General features: G+C 41.2%; 2 protein-coding genes across 2 annotated transcripts; one reads left to right on the top strand and one right to left on the bottom strand.

Annotated features, from left to right (window-relative positions):
• Positions 1–2,558: 2,558 nt before the first annotated feature.
• LOC306822185 (tubulin monoglycylase TTLL3-like) lies at positions 2,559–15,219 on the bottom strand. Its single transcript, XM_079341008.1, has 26 exons — positions 15,133–15,219; positions 14,516–14,682; positions 13,647–13,736; positions 13,397–13,500; positions 13,145–13,307; positions 13,006–13,052; positions 12,787–12,915; positions 12,585–12,699; positions 12,380–12,484; positions 12,110–12,302; positions 11,873–12,021; positions 11,547–11,790; positions 10,678–10,937; positions 10,351–10,526; positions 7,193–7,333; positions 6,960–7,046; positions 6,478–6,607; positions 6,120–6,318; positions 5,797–5,876; positions 5,587–5,702; positions 5,209–5,352; positions 4,485–4,645; positions 4,296–4,381; positions 4,125–4,213; positions 3,960–4,035; positions 2,559–3,039 (listed from the first exon to the last, which is right to left on the bottom strand). Exons 2-26 carry the CDS (start codon positions 14,604–14,606, stop codon positions 2,975–2,977), a joined length of 3,240 nt encoding a protein of 1,079 aa, XP_079197134.1. The 5' UTR covers positions 14,607–14,682; positions 15,133–15,219; the 3' UTR covers positions 2,559–2,974.
• On the top strand, positions 15,178–18,629 carry hmces (5-hydroxymethylcytosine binding, ES cell specific). Its single transcript, XM_079340997.1, has 8 exons — positions 15,178–15,261; positions 15,706–15,911; positions 16,033–16,241; positions 16,578–16,721; positions 16,800–16,997; positions 17,731–17,885; positions 17,974–18,166; positions 18,283–18,629. Exons 3-8 carry the CDS (start codon positions 16,053–16,055, stop codon positions 18,442–18,444), a joined length of 1,041 nt encoding a protein of 346 aa, XP_079197123.1. The 5' UTR covers positions 15,178–15,261; positions 15,706–15,911; positions 16,033–16,052; the 3' UTR covers positions 18,445–18,629.
• Positions 18,630–18,637: the final 8 nt, after the last annotated feature.

Consider the following 18,637-nt stretch of genomic DNA (forward strand, 5'->3'; position numbering starts at 1 on the left):
TTATGATGTGTAATAGTACCTTGAACCACCAAATAAGATTTCTATTTCCCAAAAATGCACAAATGGAGAATAAATAACTCTCTGCTGATCAGAAGATCTAACATTTTCTTAATTCATCCAAAAAATGAAGAAAATAGCTGAACAACATACAAATGCTCAGATTGTATAACAAAAATCCTGAGGACTTGAGAACAACCAAACGTTAAATGAAACACATCAGCTAAGTTTGGCCACAGATTTACGTGCAATTTAAGATACTTTTGAGAGATTTTAATCAGGAGAGAATAATGCAATCCATTACAATCCCAACAACGACATCTTTCTTTTAAACATACATACACCTGGGTAAATGTCATAATTAAATAATTACTTACTGGATTTCACCACTGTGGAAAGTTGGGAGCTCGACAAAAAGGCACTTCTTCTACCTCTAATGCAGGGCTCTGGTTATGATGACTCGTCTTTCTCAGATGTCCTATGTTTCTGTGTTTTCTGTCTCCCAGCCTGTTCTTCTTATTCTAGTGGAGGATCGACCTTTGTGGCACGCAGTCAGATGTTCAACTGGAGTCCTGCGAGCTCATCTTCGACTTTGTCTTTATCCACGTCTGTCTTTGGCGTGTCACTGCCCCTTCCCCTCTCTGTTGTATCTTTTACATCTCAACACCCCATCACCCTCCCCTCATTTCATCTCATTTCCTCCACACTCATTGCAATATTTCTCCTACTAAAAATAACATGATGATAATCACAATAGTTTATCTTTTATGAATCGGATGATTGCCCCAGTCTGCAGTTAAAGCACATCTGAAACCCGGCGGCTCCATTCAAAAGTAAACTACCCTGAACTATTTCACTTTCTTATCATTAGTAGTTCATGTGCTCAAACACCCTTCCAGAATCTCTGACCATGACTACATTTTTAATGTGGGTCATGAACATGCTTACAGACGAGTTATGTCCATAACCCTAACCCTAACCCATCTAAGTTTTTTAAAACTGCCTGATTGTCATGCAATAAAAGACAGTCAGTATTAATAAAACGCAATAAAACCTGAGGGAAATCTTAATACCCTGTTTCTTTTCCCACGAGGCATCTCTGCTGTGCCCTGTATAACAATCACACAAGCCGCGTCATGAACTTAAAAAACTGCAGTTCTACATGAAAGAGCAGGCCAGAATTCTTCCACATTACAGTGACAATAATTTAATTCTACGGGAGCATGAAGTGGGAGTAAAGGACTCTAACTGTGAGGTGTCATTAATTAGAGTTGGAGTGAAATGTTTAATATGGGTATCATGTGTTTTCTGGTAAATTATGTAATATAAAAGGGTCTGCTATTTCTGCTCATTAAAATGTTAATAAGGTGGGCCTCAGATTTGTGCCGTTCTATGTTGTCTTTATGTTCTTTATGTAAGAATCTGTGAAAATACTCATGCACCATATTGTTTTACTTACAGGAACATAATGTATGAATAGTAGAAAAAAATCTTTCTTGGTAAAGAACATAGAGGAGAAGGTGCTGGGAGGATAGATGGGGGAGGAATTAAAGTCCACATGAGAACAAGGAGGAAGAGGTTGTCAGGTCCAGGGGAAGGGCTGAACAAGACAAGTCCTACCCCGTCTCCTGACTCACTTCCTGTCCTGCTCATCAAGGGGCTTACCCTCATCTGACTAATGATATATGAATATTACAAGTACAGCCTCATTATGATAGTTGGGCCCTTTGGGGGGGGGGGGGGGGGGGGGTCACACAAAGGTCATCCAGCAGCACATACAGCTGTCCTTTCTTGGGTCGTAAACAAGCGTGGCCGTTCTTGTCACTGATGCCGCATGAAGCAGGACTGCACATGCATGTAAAATGATGTCATCGTTATGAAGTGAGATACATAATTGTGTACATATCATAGCAGGTTGTGATTATTCCAGTAGCCCACTGACGTAGGTTCTGAATAATATCATTCAATAAACTTATAATCATTTCTGCCTGAATGGTCTTGCCATTGAATTCAGAGAAAGGAATCAATTCCCAAAATATAAACAAAATACAGATGATAGCTTTTGGCAGTGAGCAGAGTTTGAAGGTTTAAAGAGAAGACATTTTCTACAGACTGAGTAGATTATTTGCTCACAACACAAACTTTAGATGACCAAAATATCCACCATACGAGTCTGCTTCTCAAATAACTGAATGTTAATATCTTTTTAGACCAGGTAATTACAACGCAATGTGAAGAAGCTATTGTGTATTTAGAAAGTGTGCCTCTTACCATTCAGGAGCCTACAAAGACAGCACATCTTTGTCTTCTTAATGGCTTCTCTGAAACAAGGTAAATGTACTGTAGATATGTGAGGTGACAAGTCCAACTATAAATACAGTACTACTTGAACCCACATATGATTGCAGCCTAAAGTTTGAATAACAAGGTTTTTTTTGTTTAACCAGACTTAAATGGATAGATGAAAAGTTTGTAGAAATGTGTAATTGAATCCATTTTGTATATCTGAAACTTTTACATGAAAATGAAAAGGAGACCAAACTGGGCCTGTGTTTTACAGGTTTTTATTTTGTCGCAATGAGAGCTTCTGTTATGTACAATAGAGGACAGAAACAAATGTTACAGAAATTATAAATATACTCTTGCTCCAAAGGACCTGTAATCAGGTGTTATGTCCTGTAGATGGTTTTATATGCCTCTTCCTCTCCAAGTCAGCAGCAGGTAATGAGGACCTGTTCAGCACAATCAAATGATAACTGACACTTTATTTCAAAGCTAACAATGAGCAGACTGGCTTCATCCCTCACTGACAGGTGGGAAGAAGAGAGAGGCTGAGAGCTGCCTTGTGCTGTCAAGACAACAGGTGGACGATCCTCATGGACTTTACTGTCGCAGTGATGGTGGAAGGAAGGCAGGGGGACGTTGAGAGGGAGATGAGGAGCAAACGTGAGATACTTGGAGCAACACAACTATTATCTTAAAACCTCAGCCAGTACATGGCACTGCGCATTCTGTTGTAGTCGGGCAGCTGCTCCACAGGGCCTGGTGGAGAGAGGCAGGACGGACAGGTTAAGGCAGGCATACACAGCAGTGCTTTTTGATCATTTGAAAATCTCACACTCAAATTGCACAAGGAAATAACATGCCATGAAAAGCCAAAGCTCCCGATTTGTGTGCACACACTGTGCAGTCCGATGCTGCGACATGATTGCTCACACTATAAGAGCGATGGGTACGGGCCAGGCTGTCATTTCATGGAAACCCTTCAGGCTTGAATCGGGTCTGAAAGATACTCCGAAGTTTCCCTCGTATCTCCTAACCCGTGAAGGGATACACATGGCGAGGCTGAGACAAAGACGATCAAACCGACCAGATTATTCATCCTCCTATCCTGGTGAGATCGCATCTTTTTTTCTTATGGTACACTAGTGATCGATCTACTACCATTTTTGGATCACTTCTGTTACTTTTTCTGTTTAGAAAGAGTGAACGGCCACGTCCGTACATGCAAGGATTACAAATGATTTATATTGGTAGCCTAATCTATCATTTTAGGCGACAAATATTAAGTTTGGGTTCCTTTTTAATAATTTTGAATCTATACGTTGATCTTCCAAATGAATCCCTTGTGTGTTTATTGCTGATCAACAAGTCTGGCCTTCATGTCCTCACTCTCTTCTGGATGTGGTGATGTTTAATTATGCGGGGCAATGAGGGGAAAACCCACATAATGAGGGGCGACCAAAATATGGTTTGATTTTCAGTCGACCAACCAAGCCTGTCAGGAGGGGTATATCGGTGCTTGTTGCCCTCTGTATGCTACACCACTCACGACTCCAGATTAAGCTGAAATTCTTGCCCGACTCGGATATGGGCCCAAAAGGGGGGGGGGGCTGCGCAGTGTATGCCCACCTTTAGAGAAACATATTCCAACACAGGTCCCAAAACAACACTGAACTCACCGACAGCTGCCACAGCAGGACACTTATCATAGATGTATTTGGAGCAGACGTCACGTACCATCCTGGGGGTCACAGCCTGAAAGAGGAGATTGAGAAAAAAAATCTTATTCCTGACTTGAATTTTTTATGATTTTAGAAACAGAACTCTATCGAGAATCAACTCACATCTATGCGAGCATCCCACTCTGCCAGAGGAATACGCCTCCCGTAGTTCAGGATGTGCCTGCCGATGTCATCACATATTGGGGTTGTTCCTAAAAAGCAAAACAGGTTTGTTAGCTGAGGCTTCTGAGGAGTTCATATTGTTTGTGTAAAAGCGACGGACACGTTACGCACCATTGAGCTGTCCAACCAAGCTGGCCTTGAGAGCAATCTTGCCTCTAGCCACATCACTCTCTGTCACGGTGGTACACAGATTCATCCTGCAGGGAGGGATAGAAGAAGAAATATGGGCATTTTCTATTAATCAAAAGCGACAACATAAGCAAGTTGTGGTCTATTCTCTGAGCTGGAGTCTGTACTGACCAGGCGTTCTGGGACCAGTGCATCATATCCTCGATGTAGTGCTTATCAGCCACAAAGTGAATACCCAGCAGGCCGGTGTCGCTGTAGGACGAGTGGAAGGCCTGGAAGCTGTGACACAGTTTCTCCTCCACTGCCAGGCGAGCCAATCGGCTGCTCAGATGCTACAGAGACGGGGAAAACCTCCATGTTTATGGACTGATGTTTGGAACACATTTGTATTATAGTCCCTGTGATGTGTGGTGTTACGACGACTCGGTTTAAGTTAAACATGCTACAGCCGTAAAGTCTTTAAGCAAACCAGCAACAGCGCACACAAATATCAATATGATGAAGTACAGTTATTATGTTTTACTTTCCTCTCATCAGACTAAGGTGGAGCAAACACAAGTACAACTTTCCTCCCACAATTAAGTGTTGTGTTACTGAAATAAAAGGAAATTTGGGCTTTTCTACACATGCTCGAGATCTTGTTCCTCCCTAAAGGTCCAGAGGCAGGGGTGAGACCCCTGACCCAGGAATAAGAGAGAGTTATAGTGTAGCCCTTAATAATGGCCACTCAAGATACTTAAAACCTCAAGTGGGCAAAGCTAACAGGGCAAATGTGAAAAATCAACAACATTGATTTATTATTGGATGGATTATTTCCTTGCCGTCAGTTTCATCACTACTGTCCTTTCTTTACTGCCTTAAATAAATCATGCATGTACAAAAACACATCTCCAACCTTTCCACCACCATAGGTGAGGTCAAAGCTGCCGATGATGGAGTTGGCCACCATAAGTGGCACGATGTCCGGGCTAGCAGCACTGGCTCCCTCGACAGCAATGGCAATGTGTGCAAGAGGCAGAGCATCATCACGCATACGGATCTGACGACAGAGAAGAGAGAAACACATGAATACTGATATCTAATGCCGAGCGTTAAAATCATCTCTGCTTGTGCTCAATCACAACCCAGAATCACATCCAACCTTTACGTTTGTCTGAAACTGCTGCATGACTGTCATAGAAGTTACTGTCAGTAACTGATATATATAATAATAACTGATAATAATAAAGTAAAAAAAAAAAAAAAAAAAAAGTTCTGATACAAAATATCTCACCTCACTGCCTGTAAATCTGCAGGGTGTCAGCAGAGGCACAGCATCTCCCTCATACTCAAATGACAACCCACTGAAGTGAGTTTTGGCCAACCCAACAAGCTCATCGTGGGTCACACCTGTGGAGGAAACGCACCACATCAATACGATTCACTAAATCCAGGAAAGGTGGAAATCCTCCTCAGACAAAAAGTGAAACTGAAGAGGACTTACCTCCAGCAGCGGCCAGCACCATGCGAGGAGCTTTGTAATGGCTGTTGACATATTCCACAAGGTCCTGGCGGGTCAGGGTCCTGGAAACATTTAATATGATGATTGCTGATATCTTGCAGAGCAGTACAAAAAATAAAATATACTAAAAGTTTGATTGAGTAACACAGTGACAAATTAAGAGTGTGGTGTGATTATTGTTGGGCAGCAATAATTCCATATAACAACACTGCCCTCTTTTGACAAAAGTTTCCCTTTTATGAAAGTGTATCACAGAGTTGTGACTAATATTTTACAAGTCCGTTTGAACAAGCAGCCCCCCTTGCCTTGCATTGTTGGAGGGTCCCAGCACACTTTGTCCCAGAGCGGTGCCCTGGAAGGCTGTGGCGTGCAGGAGGTCCAGGCAAACCTCCTGAAGGTTACTCTCGACTTCCTCGAGCTCACGTAGCACCACACCTCTCTGCTGCTCGATCTCTGCCTCGCTCAGGGAGCAGCTCTGAACCACCTCAGACAGCAGCTCCACAGCTAGGGGGGAAAAAAACAGATTAAAAAAAACTGTAGTTACGATCTCAGCTACTATTCATTAACTTACTGAGCCAAGTTATTGTGATCATCATTACAAACAAGAAAGGACGGTATAAGGTTTTTTGTGTTCTATCACTGCTGGTAAGCAAGTCATGTCACCTTTGGGCAGGTCTTTAGCGAGGGTCTTCATGTAGTACGCAGTGTGCTCCCTGGAGGTGTAAGCACTCAGGTGAGCACCCATAGATTCCACCTCCTTCTCCAGGGCTGTCTGAGGGTGCTTCTTGGTTCCCTAAAGGACATTACGTTTTCCACAGTGAAACATCGCTACAGACAATTATATACTTGTTTGACCTATGTGGCGTCAACCTTTTGAGCCCTAAAACCATTCACAAACTACAAAACTAACTGTTATGAAAGCACAAGAGGACTAAAACTGAACATCAGAACCAGCCGGTGGAACATCACCTTCCAACCTGCTCTGCTGCTAAGACACTTTAATACGAAATAAAACGTGTGGAAGGAAACATATCCAACTCAAAGAGCACATAATGTGTTCTCCTGCACAACACTGTATCTTAACATAAACATTAGTTTGATTTACAGGGAAACTTAACAGGGTTCTGAGTTCTATCAAATCCTACCTTAAAAGCCATGTGCTCCAGGAAGAAACCTGCCCCGTTGTTCCTTTCACTCTCATAGCGACTTCCAGTACTGATCCACAGTCCAACCTGGGATAATGACCATACATTTAAATAAGAGAGGACAGATTAGTCTGCAAGCCAAATGCACAACAAGCCATTTACTTAATGTCAAACGGATGGTCTATTATGGCTTATTACAACCTCCTCTAAAAGAGCCCCTTCTATTTTCTTACAGTGCAGGTGGCATGTCCAGTCTCCTCTGAGGCGATCCTCAAGCCATTGTCCAGGGCAGTGAGGCGGGTTTCTGGGGCTCCCAGGAGGCTCTGGGCATAGCTGACTGAGGCCTGTCCTCGCCTCAGAGACAGCAAGATGGGCTAAAGAAACCAAATGCAAGAAGATTCATTTGCAAATGTCTAACATAAAACAAATCTTCACGGGTAACTGAAACATGGTCACATTAAACCCATTGTTAAACCCCTTTATTCTAAATCATTGTCAGTCCCAAAGATAATTAGTGTCCCTGGAGGCTGTTAAAGAATATAACATATAACACAGCTCACACATAAGGACTATCCACACACTGGCAACACATCTTAAAATCCACACAATTATTGTATCAACTATTGTAGAGTAAAAAAAGGCTACAAGCAGAACAAGGTCCTTTCCATGTCTATTCTTTAGCACCGATTACACTAATCTGAACAGAAACACAGGTGTACGCTTCTCTTTGTGTAAAATGCAGAAACATTTTTACTGTCTTGTACAACTTTCATTTGAAGTATTATTAAACATTCATTGAATTTATTTTTTTAATTTAAAGATGATTAGTCTGTAGTGGTCTTTTGGAAGATCTCATAAACCTTCTTTTGGTGGCTGCAGATCCTGAATAAGAGGACTTCAGATACTGGTGTTACAGCATGGAGATAATAAGAAGTCACGGTGGGATGTACACATTATCTGTGCATCAGGCCACCTTTTGTACGAGCCAACCGCCTGTACTGTGTATACCAGGCAAACTCTGCTGAATAGACCACTTTAATGATCAATAACCAAGTGAAGAACTGTTTTGTGTAGGAAAACACCTCAAATAAAGGCTGGCAGCCATTAAAACCAAAGCCAGCTCCTTCAATGCATCAGTAGAAAGTCTAAAAATAGAACAAACCAAAAGTCTTTAACAATGTAAAAACAATAGTTTACTTGTTTATTTTTGTTTGTCCCATTGTATTGTCAAGTAATGGGACAGCATTCTGATATTTTAATTTTATTTCCAAAAAGTAATTCAACAGTATTACTGTAGTCATTTTGAGCATCGTCTCTTAAATACATAAAACACAATCAAAGCTTTATTAAAGTCATCAAAGTTGTATGCCGTCAGCGTACGAGTTTCCAAAGTCATAATAGTCATATAACAACTCTTTAACAAAAATAATAACTCTTTACTAATAACGCCTACATCATAATAGTAAGTCTTATATATTAGTAATAATAATAACTCTGCTAACACGGAAGTTAGCGGCGGTGTGGGGACAAGTGAGGACACGTAACACACTAAAGCCGCTGACCTTGTGACTGACCAAAGAAAATTAAAACAAAGACTAGCTGACATTAATAACACGTATAAAAGATGAACATTAGATATCAGATCATTTTATTGAGACATAAAGACTTATATGAGAGGTGACCTTGCATTCACTGCTAGCTAACTGATGCTAACCGGTTGACAGTTTAGCAAGCAGTCTTCCTCTATTTTCATTCATGTAGCTTGATCAGAAGCTATGACTACAGTATGTTTTACTGTGCAGACTATCTTAAATACACGGGGCTTGTCTTATATACTCACACTGCGGGTTTTAGCGAGGGTTCGACCCACGGTGCTCCCGACTCGGCACACGGACGCCGCCATTTCTAAGTCGTGTTTCAAGAGCTGTGTGTCCTCTTCATGTGAAGTCTCTTCTTCTCTGGTACGTCGACATGTGTATTCAAAAGGACAGTACCGCCACCAAGTGTTCAGAAGAGGGAAAGGGCGTGGATACAATTTTGCAGTCCTCAGGTTATTAGTTGAAGAAACACATAATAACATCACTTCAGCTTTATGTGATGTTTAACTTTATTGTTAATTTCTTAATGCCAATACTTACAGTCCCTCACTATTCCTCCCTGCTCCTGTCCCTTTAAAGTTTAAACCACTGTCCTACTGACATACATATTAGATATCTCTTTCATTTAAAACAATGTTTTCTCTGCCATTTCCTATCTTTTGTAATCCATAAAAAAGTGTGGTGATACAGTTTATAATTTGACACATATATAATCAATTGTCAAAAAGACTGTCTATAGGTACATGGTTTGAGAACCGCAGAGATGTCAGTCCAAGTTCCATTGCAGACCACATCTGGAAGTTAGGCTGGTTGCTGGAGAGATGCCAGCACACTTACCAAATTATCTTCTTAATCTTAATGATATCAATGAAATAATCTTTAAACTAATAGAAGAAATGTAATATGCGGTTAGGGATATATAAGTTTTGACTTCCGTCTACTCCTTTTCGACTACTACTACATTTGTCTTTTTTTTGTTTTATCTTGTTTAAAATTTTGTTTAGAAATAAACTATCAGTCAATTAATCAATCAATTATCCAAAATGTTGTGTTGATCCCATCTTTAAAATAGTAAAAAAAAAGAAAAAAAAAAAAGGAAGTAAGTAAAAACAAGAGAGAAAATCAATTCAATTTTGGATTTTATTATGAGGTAGGTTACACTGCAAAGAGAAGGCTGATGAAGGAGCATGTGAATGATTCTGCTGCTTTCTTCATTTGTTTAAGTACTTTTTGCAAGTAAAGTTGCTGCTTGTGTGCATTGTTTTGGAACATTTATCTCCAGAGGCAAAGAAGCACTTTGCTTTTTTATGGAACAGCGTTGTTTGTTCTCTGAGCAGAGTTTTGACTCTGAATTCCTTTTGTACAGAATTAAAGAGTGAGCATGGGTAGCTATGGGCAGGTGGATGGACTTGTTCCCAGTCATCGGCAGGTGAAGCGTTTCAGCAGGTTCAGGCATGATTGGCTCATGCTTAAAGGTCAGCGGTGGCAGGAGAACCAACTTGCTTTTAGTTTTTACCTCTGTATCTTCAAACAACTTCTGAGACCGAGGCTTTGCTTTACTTGTTGCAGGTTCCTTCTCTTTAGCGGGCCCCGGATGTTTTAGTGCTAAATGGTTGGAGGATCTCACTGGAGTAAATGTGCATGGGCCTTTGATCTTGAAGCCCTCAACAAGTAGGTTGAGTCCTACATACTGAGGCACTTCTACGGCTGTCTAGGGACCAAAGTGACATTAAAAGTAGTATATATTACCATCCCATGTTGGGTCACTTCAAATGACACAGTAACATCCTCACCTGTCTATATATGAGCTCAAAGTCCCCAGTGTTTGTAGTGCGGTCTGCTCTCCAGTCCAGGACGACTCGCAGTGTATCTTTCTGCACAGCAGCACAGAGTCGGGCTGTTACAGGGGTGGAGGGAGCCATAGTGGGACTGGCATTGATTTCTATCAGCCATGGATGGAAGTCACAGCCTTAGAAACAAACAATAGTGTTTGTAACCAATGTATGCATTCATTGAGAACCGTTTACAATAATTATAAAACAATATTCGTTCAAATTAGAACTATACAGTATACTGTAATTTAGTACATCCTTCATAATTTTTCATTGATCACACCCTACCTAACATAAAGTCTGCACCGTAGAGCTCAAAGGTGTTTTTGCGTGAATCCATCAGATCCTGTGTTGTTTGTAAAGTGTGGATCACAGCCTTCTTCATCCCTGGGACCACCACAGCCTGCCACTGGGCTTCCTGGCCCTGGCTGGAGAGAAAGGCCCTGAACTGGTCATCCGACCACATGTTGTCTGCTGGGATACCATGATGGCGTTCCTGGGAGGGCCTCAGGTGCTTCTGGATTGAATTGTTGCACAGGTGGACAGAGCTGAAAGGAGACAGAAGGCAAGACTGAATGACAAATAAGAGTGAAAATGATACAAGCCTGTTCACGTCAACCCCCAAGATTGTCTTCAAATCTTTCCTAAATCAACTTCTTATTGGCTGAGTTAGTATTTAACGTAAGACTATACAAAGACATATTTAGTCACAAGTATAAAAAACACAGAAGTTCTTATTATTTAATGCAAAATACATGCATCACTATAAATGTATATCTCCCGCTAAAAACCACAAAAATTAACATACCCAGTGATGCAGCATCAGTCCCCTCCATCTTTCTCTCACTTCCTCTTTTTTAAACTAATTTTCATGTGGTTACACATCTGCTTCTTTCTTTTATTTCCCCCCACAACTCTTTCAGTGTCAATCAGTAATATTTATGAACAAACCAAATATATGAGTGTCTCACTGGTAGCAAGTCTTCGTAAGAATAGATTCATGCTTAGGCTACATAATGTTTACGTCCCCCCTCAACCCCCAGGCCAATTGTAAACCTTAATCTTTGAAAGAGAGAGGACAAGTACAAGAACAGAGCTATAAGAGCTACCTCCTTCTGAATACAGGTAACTTCCATCACTAAGTATCACAGTCTTACTTGTCAAGTTTATCCAGCGAGTAAGGCTGCGTAGAAAAGCGCAAGTAGCACTTTTTATAAAACCACACAGTCAGTGGGTTCCAGTCTGTGACCAGGAACCACTGCCGCACATCAAATTTGGTGCCGTGGACAAGAAAGGGCCGCTCCAGGTACTTCTGCACCACCCACTTGCCTTCCCTAATCAGAGTTGAATCCCCATCCACGAGTCTGAGGATCTGATCCAAACGTTTGGAGCATTTAATGCCTAGAGGGGAGGTTACAGCAGGTCAGACAGAGCAATCAGAAATATTGATGTACAGTATGTCTGACAGGGCCTGTTATCTTACCTCTGCCTCTGGACTGTGCCCCGGGTTTAATGATCCAGATGTTTTGTGTGCCCTCTATGTCTAGCTGTGGACTGACTTTCCCCAGCCTCTGTACCATGGCTTTACAGCTGGGCAAAAATTCATCGCTGGCCTCAACCTCTGCTCCACCGCTGAGTGAAGGAACAGACACAGAGAGAACACATTGCAAGATACCATAGTGCACTTTAATCAGGATAGTTTCCTGTTATTCCTACTCACTGAACAACCAGGTAGTAACTCTCAAAGAACTCTGCCCACTCCTGCTTTGAAATCACTTGTGCAGTTTCAAAGCTTTGGTCTATGTCATAATGCTCCAGGCTCTCCAGGAACTCTTGGCACACTTTGACTGCAATGTCAATCATTTGTGAAAGGACCACCGGCCTAGATCGCAGTCTGTTTCTTTTTCTCTGACCTGATTGTAAAGCAAGAAAGTGATTTGTTTCTTTACTCAGCTACACAGAGATAATGTACTGTAAGAGAAAGTCATACTCTGAACAGGCCGAATGTTGCAGGTCTTTGTCTGTGCATATACACCCTGGGCTCTTTCAACTATGTACTTTAACAGACTGGTGCAGGCCGTCCGCTTGAAGTCCTCTACACAAAGGGAGACAGAAACAGGAGGGTCAAAATGATATGCTGAAGTAAATGCTTAAAGATGCTGGGAAACATTAGAAGGAAAAACTTTAAACCTGACCAATAAAAGCATCCTTCTCATCCTTTGCTGTAAGTCTGTAAGAGCGGGGGAAGAAGGTATCTGGGTCTGCTGAATCAAACCAGTACAAGTTCCTCAGGTTCACACACAATCCCACCTGACAAAAAGAAGACAGGTATAATGGTGGGTTGAACACTAGAGCACCAGAGAAGTATAAAGTCCTGATAATGAAACCTTCATGTACCTTGGTGGTGAAGCTGCCTGCATGCGCAAAATGATTGGTTATCTGCTCTTTCTGCAAACTGCTGGGATTAATGTTGTCTCGACGATTTGTCCAATAGAAATAGACCATTTCATTCTTCACCAGGCGAGACTGGGTGAGACACATAAAATGATGACAGCTCAATCTTATTAAGGTCAGCCCCATATCTCTTAAAAATGACCTTAAAACATGTTTTTTTACCACGACATCATACAGCACATCTTCATCTTGCTCTTCTTCCACATCATCTGAGATGAAGATTAGATAAAACAATAGCGAGATATAAAACAAACTGACAAGGAAAGTGATTACTGAAACAATCCTGTAGAATATTCCTCACCATCATCATCATCACCGGTGTCATTAGAGCTGACTTTGCCCTCATCCCTGTGTCGCCGGTAAGCACGGTGACTTGGATTTGTGCACCGCTCGACCCAGCCTCTGGCCCTCAGTGCTGCTCTGATGACTGGGTAAGGGCCCTGAACAGAGAATATCTTATGCATCTAAGAGAAATAAAAGAGGGGAATGGAAAAAACAAAGATAGTAATGATCAGCTAAGTGGATTTGCCTTAATTCAGTAAAGCTAACCCACTTTAATAGCCTTTTCTGCACGGGCTTTGGCTGTATGCAGTCTCTCTAGATTTAGAAGAGGTAGGCTGCCAAAACTGCATGGAACTTTGCTCTCAGGAGATTTAGCTGGAACACACACAAACACACAAATAAGAAAATACAGAAAAGGGATGTGTTAATTGGCTGTAAAACTCATAGGACAAAGTATTGTTTTGCAGTACTTAAAGTGAAATAACTCAGCAAGTCTGCTGTCACCTAACAGGTATACCTACTTGTTTGTTGGTTTTTGGATTTATTTTGGTTGCATTGCTGGACCACAGCTGTGACCTTCTGGTCCAGTGATGAGCCTCTGGTTTCCCTTGCTTTTACCATACAAAGAGTATTTCAGTAAATAATAAAAATAAAATAGCGTAAATTAGTTTGTCAGTTGAGCCAAAAGCCAATTATGTAAGTTTTCATGCATGATATATTAAGCCTTCTTCAAAGGGATAACATAATAACACTAGTCCAGTAAGGGGGTGAGGAATAATTGGAATGAATGCCTGACACTTTTTTTTTCACCATGCAAAATAGCAGATACACCAGACAACGACCCCAAAGACAATGCATGTGACGCTTAAAGCTGGACATCTCCAGCTGGAGAATAAAAGAGCAAAGTCATAAAACTTTAATATGTGGCCTTTGTGTTCAAACCTTTTGCCACCTGTCCTGAACATGAACTCATGATTAATTCAACCTTTGTGATCTATAAGTTAACCCAATGAATACTGTCCATTTGACTGTCCACTGTCCATTTGTGTGAAGTTACAGTCAATAATGAGGTCCTTGTTTTAGATTAAAAATTTGTCCAAGAGGAAGAAGGTCAAGAGAATCCAGACTTTTATCTGATAATGGCTCCAATAATTTATACGTCATAAAAAAACAGAGATGACATGTGGGAATCACCTTTTTTTCGTGATGATTCAAGGATTTAAACCTACTTGGGAGAAGCCTCTTGGGTGGCTCTTTTGTTGGGAAATAAAGTGACGGTTTCACATTTTTTTGATTGTTTTGTTACATTAGAAGAAAATACAACCAAATGGTCCGTGCAATTTTTAGACAGGGAGAGTGTTTGCTTTGTTGATTTCTGTGTCTCACCCACCTCTGTTTGGGAATGATGTGCAGAGTCTATCAGTATCCCGATGTCTTTCTTGGCTCAGCTTGACTGACTGACTTGATCTGCTGACCTCCATACTGAAATCATCAGCCCTCAATCTTCTGGGGGGCTTTTTCTCTGCTCTGCCTCATGGTTTGGTAAGACAAAAACGACTGCAGAGGAGACACAGTAGCAACAGGGCAGCAAACATGTACTTACATATGTTTAAAAAAAAAATCTGCAACAAGGGGTCTTGCAATGACTACTGGCTACTGGGCTGAAGGACGAGACTCCGCAAGTGCAGTGAACTATAAAGTAGGTCAAGTTGCTGTGCGGGAGACAGACTGACACACCTGAGGTTTGTACCTTACACTAGGGTATACTACTATTTTCTTCAATGACATGTAAAAAGAAAATTAAATGTTAACAAACATAAAGCCTTTATCAATTGAAAAAAACAACAACAATAAAAGCACTCCCACATCATATTTGTCCTATAGGAGAAGTTGCTCAGTTTACACCACAAACACTGTGTCCACTATCATGATATTGTTTCAGTAGGCTTTGCAATTCTTACTTCAAAGCTTCCAAGTCATTGACATCTCAGTGTTTGTTCTTCTTACCAGCTGAGGTCCAAATGTGTATCAACTCTGGAGCCGGTTGTGTTTCACAGAGGGAAAGCACGGTGACTTGCGACCTGTTGATTGTTACTATGGCAACCCCTGGGTCGTTCCTGATGCTATCAACTGACAGTGAGTGACAGTGTTTTCTCTAAGCACGTATGGTTACTACTTATACACATCGTTACAAATGTTAATGTTATGTATGAATAAATTATCAATAAATATTTGTCTTTGTTTCTCCTTCACGAGACCGTGAAAACAGAAGTTTATCCCGAAGTTTTATTTATTTAATTATTATTTATATTGTGTGTGTGTGTGTGTGTGGTGGTGGTGGTGGGGTGCTCTTAAAGTTTATCCCTTGTCTTTATCTATGTCTTTTTTGTAAATGGAGCCTCCTCTGGGGAAATAAATAAAATAAAAAAAAATACTATAATGACACGCTTCGGTATTGTGCATGTATTTGGGTCTAAACAAATGTAATAACTTTTTTAACATTAGTCTTTAACATTTGTTAAATGTTTGTATTCCTAAACGTATGCCTTTGATCCCGGATCTGTCGCCATCTTGGCTTAGATGGCCCCGCCCCCGCCTGTGCTGTGATTCGGGGCGCCTGTACGTCAACGTCTTACGCAAATACTTGTTCTTCATGTCTGTGCCCAGACATATCCCTGTAGTACTTTCGTTGACGGGTCTGTAATAAATAACACGTGAATTAACAGAGACCCACAGCCTACCCACAGAGGTAACGTCTACAACTACTCTGCAATATTAAAATACAGGTAAGTCCAACGTTATTTATGTTATCAAATGTTTACGAACAGACCATGTGCTTACAACATTGAGGAGTTAATGTTTACATTTCAAACCTCCGTTTAACTTTTTTTTGTCGGTTGTCTGTAGACGTCCGTGTCGACGATAACATGTGTGGAAGAACTGCGTGCACGCTCGCTCCTGACGAATTAAGCCGGGCCTCCGCCTACAGAACCCGGGGAGGGCGGCGGAGACAGCCCCGCTGGAGGGATGGAGATGCGGACAAATACCGACCCTCTTATAACAGGAGCCCTCAGTCTATGAGTCCCGTTCTGCTGTCCCGGAGACATTTTGACAAGGTAATCTAAAGTGCACCTTTATCATGGGTGAGATTCATGAAATGTTTCAGGCGATGCACGACAAAAAAACGTGAAGATGAGGTTATTGATAAAGGGACATTTTGATCACTCAGTAGTGAAATAGGTTTCTTTTTACATTACTTTCTGTAATCTCTAACACTGACCCAAAAACATAAATATAATTCCATGCAAGAACACCACATTTTAAAATCTAGAATAATTACCCAAACTATTTACATAAACACAGTCAGGGTAATATCAGTTGTTGTTAGCCTCTCAATGGGTGGTATTTTATCAGCAAATTCTCTAACTATTTTGAATTTTTGTATTTTTTAGGATGCTGCTGTGGATGACTGTGTGTTAGCCTCAATGCGTTGGGGTCTGGTACCTGCTTGGTTCAAGGAGAAAGACCCCAGCAAGATGCAATACAGCACCAGCAACTGCCGCAGTGAGAACATATTGGAGAAGAAATCTTACAAGGTGCATACAGTTCAAGGAACTGCTAAGCTCTGTTGTATTTCCAGTGCTGTACATCTGACTCTGTTTGTCTCCCTAAAGGACCCCATGATAAAGGGACAGCGCTGTGTCATCCTGGCTGATGGATTTTACGAGTGGAAGAGGCAGGAAAAAGGCAAGCAGCCTTTCTTCATTTATTTCCCTCAGGAGAAAACCAAGGCTCAGGATGATCCCACAACCTCATCTGGCAACGAAGAAAATTTAGAGACCACGTGCTCCCCAGTGAAAGCCTCGCCTGAGGTTTGTGTTGGGTTTTCTAAAGCAGTACAATAGTGCTTGGGTGTCACATTTCTTTGCAGCACTTAAAGTCTGAATAAGTCAAACTGATATTGTTGTAATTTTATTATTTATTGTACTTAGATTTGATAGGTCCAGATGCAAGCCGTCATAGCATAGTGATATTATGTTCAGCACTAGATCCAAATCCTCCCTCTCCTATTATTACCTATAGGTAGACTGTCTTTTTCGCCATTCTCCTTGACCAAGTTAAAGTAGAGACTGAATAGCAGTTTCCAGAGTGGAATTAATTGCAGCCGATGATTTGGTTTGTGTGTGTCCCTATGAAGAAAGCCACACACTACAACAACAAATAATGCTTTCTCCTATCCTGTGCAAATTCCTGCAAAAAAAGAGTTTGAATAATCCTGCCTACAATGTCCTGACCGACATCTCCTCAGAGAAAGTCAGACTTACCTTATAACCAGCTACATATGAGTCCTCGACTGTGAGCACATGCTTTCATTCAGAACAGAAGTAGAAAGAAGGCAGCTGTGGCGGAAATGACCATGGTTGAGAAGCCAAAGCAGAACTGTGCATTTTTTCACCAAGAGTTTTCTCTGCACTTACATTTTCTGCATACAAACCTGATTACTATATGTAAGTGCCAGACTAAGAGTGTCAAAATGGCCAACATACCGATGAAATATGCCATGTTGTTTATTTTCTTTTTTTCTGCTCGTTGCTACATGTTCAGGAAGAAGAGACACCAGGGGAGTGGACTGGATGGAAGTTGCTGACTATAGCCGGAGTGTTTGACTGCTGGACGCCTCCAGGTGGTGGAGAACCCCTTTACACATACACTGTCATCACTGTGAAATCTTCTCCAAACATACAAAGTATCCATGATAGGTATGGATAGTAAACAGGAGGGTAACATACCTTTTCTCTACACTTGAGTTTATATGAAAAGCTAAATGGCTGTGTGGTTTCCTTTTAGAATGCCAGCGATCCTGGATGGAGAGGAAGAAGTGAGAAGATGGCTTGATTTTGGCGAGGTGAAATCTCTGGATGCCTTGAAACTATTGGAGTCCAAAAACATTTTGACTTTTCATCCCGTCTCTTCACTTGTCAACAATTCACGCAACAACTCCCCAGAGTGCCTCCAGCCTGTGGATCTAAATAGCAAAAAGGTATTAGATTTAATGTTGTACATTTTACTGACTTTGACTGAATAATTCAGCAATAAAGTTTTTGTTTTTTGTTAGTCTAGAGTTTTAAAATGACAAATCTGCTGCTTGACCCCAAGGAGTCGAAGCCCACAGCCAGCAGTAAGATGATGGCGAGCTGGCTGAAGAGCAGTGCAACTTCAAAGAGGAAGGAGCCAGATGGGAGTGAGAGGAAGGTGGAGAAAGAAAGCAAGCCAACTGGAAGGCTTCAGAGAGTCAGTAAGAAACCAAGAACCAAATGAAGACACCGACTTGGACCGAAAACTCTGCAGTGTTTTAAAGAGGCCTCATTTATCCACCTTTCACACTTTACAGATATTAAATCAAGTTTGTTCAGTTGTAACCTCTGATAATGACTGATAATTAAAATATGCAACACAGATGAGATTCCTTTTCAAAGTATTTTCAATAAATGTAAGAAATCAAACACTCTGC

The sequence above is a fragment of the Symphodus melops genome (assembly GCF_947650265.1).
Source record: "Symphodus melops genome assembly, chromosome: 4".
Classification (NCBI taxonomy): Eukaryota; Metazoa; Chordata; class Actinopteri; order Labriformes; family Labridae; genus Symphodus; species Symphodus melops.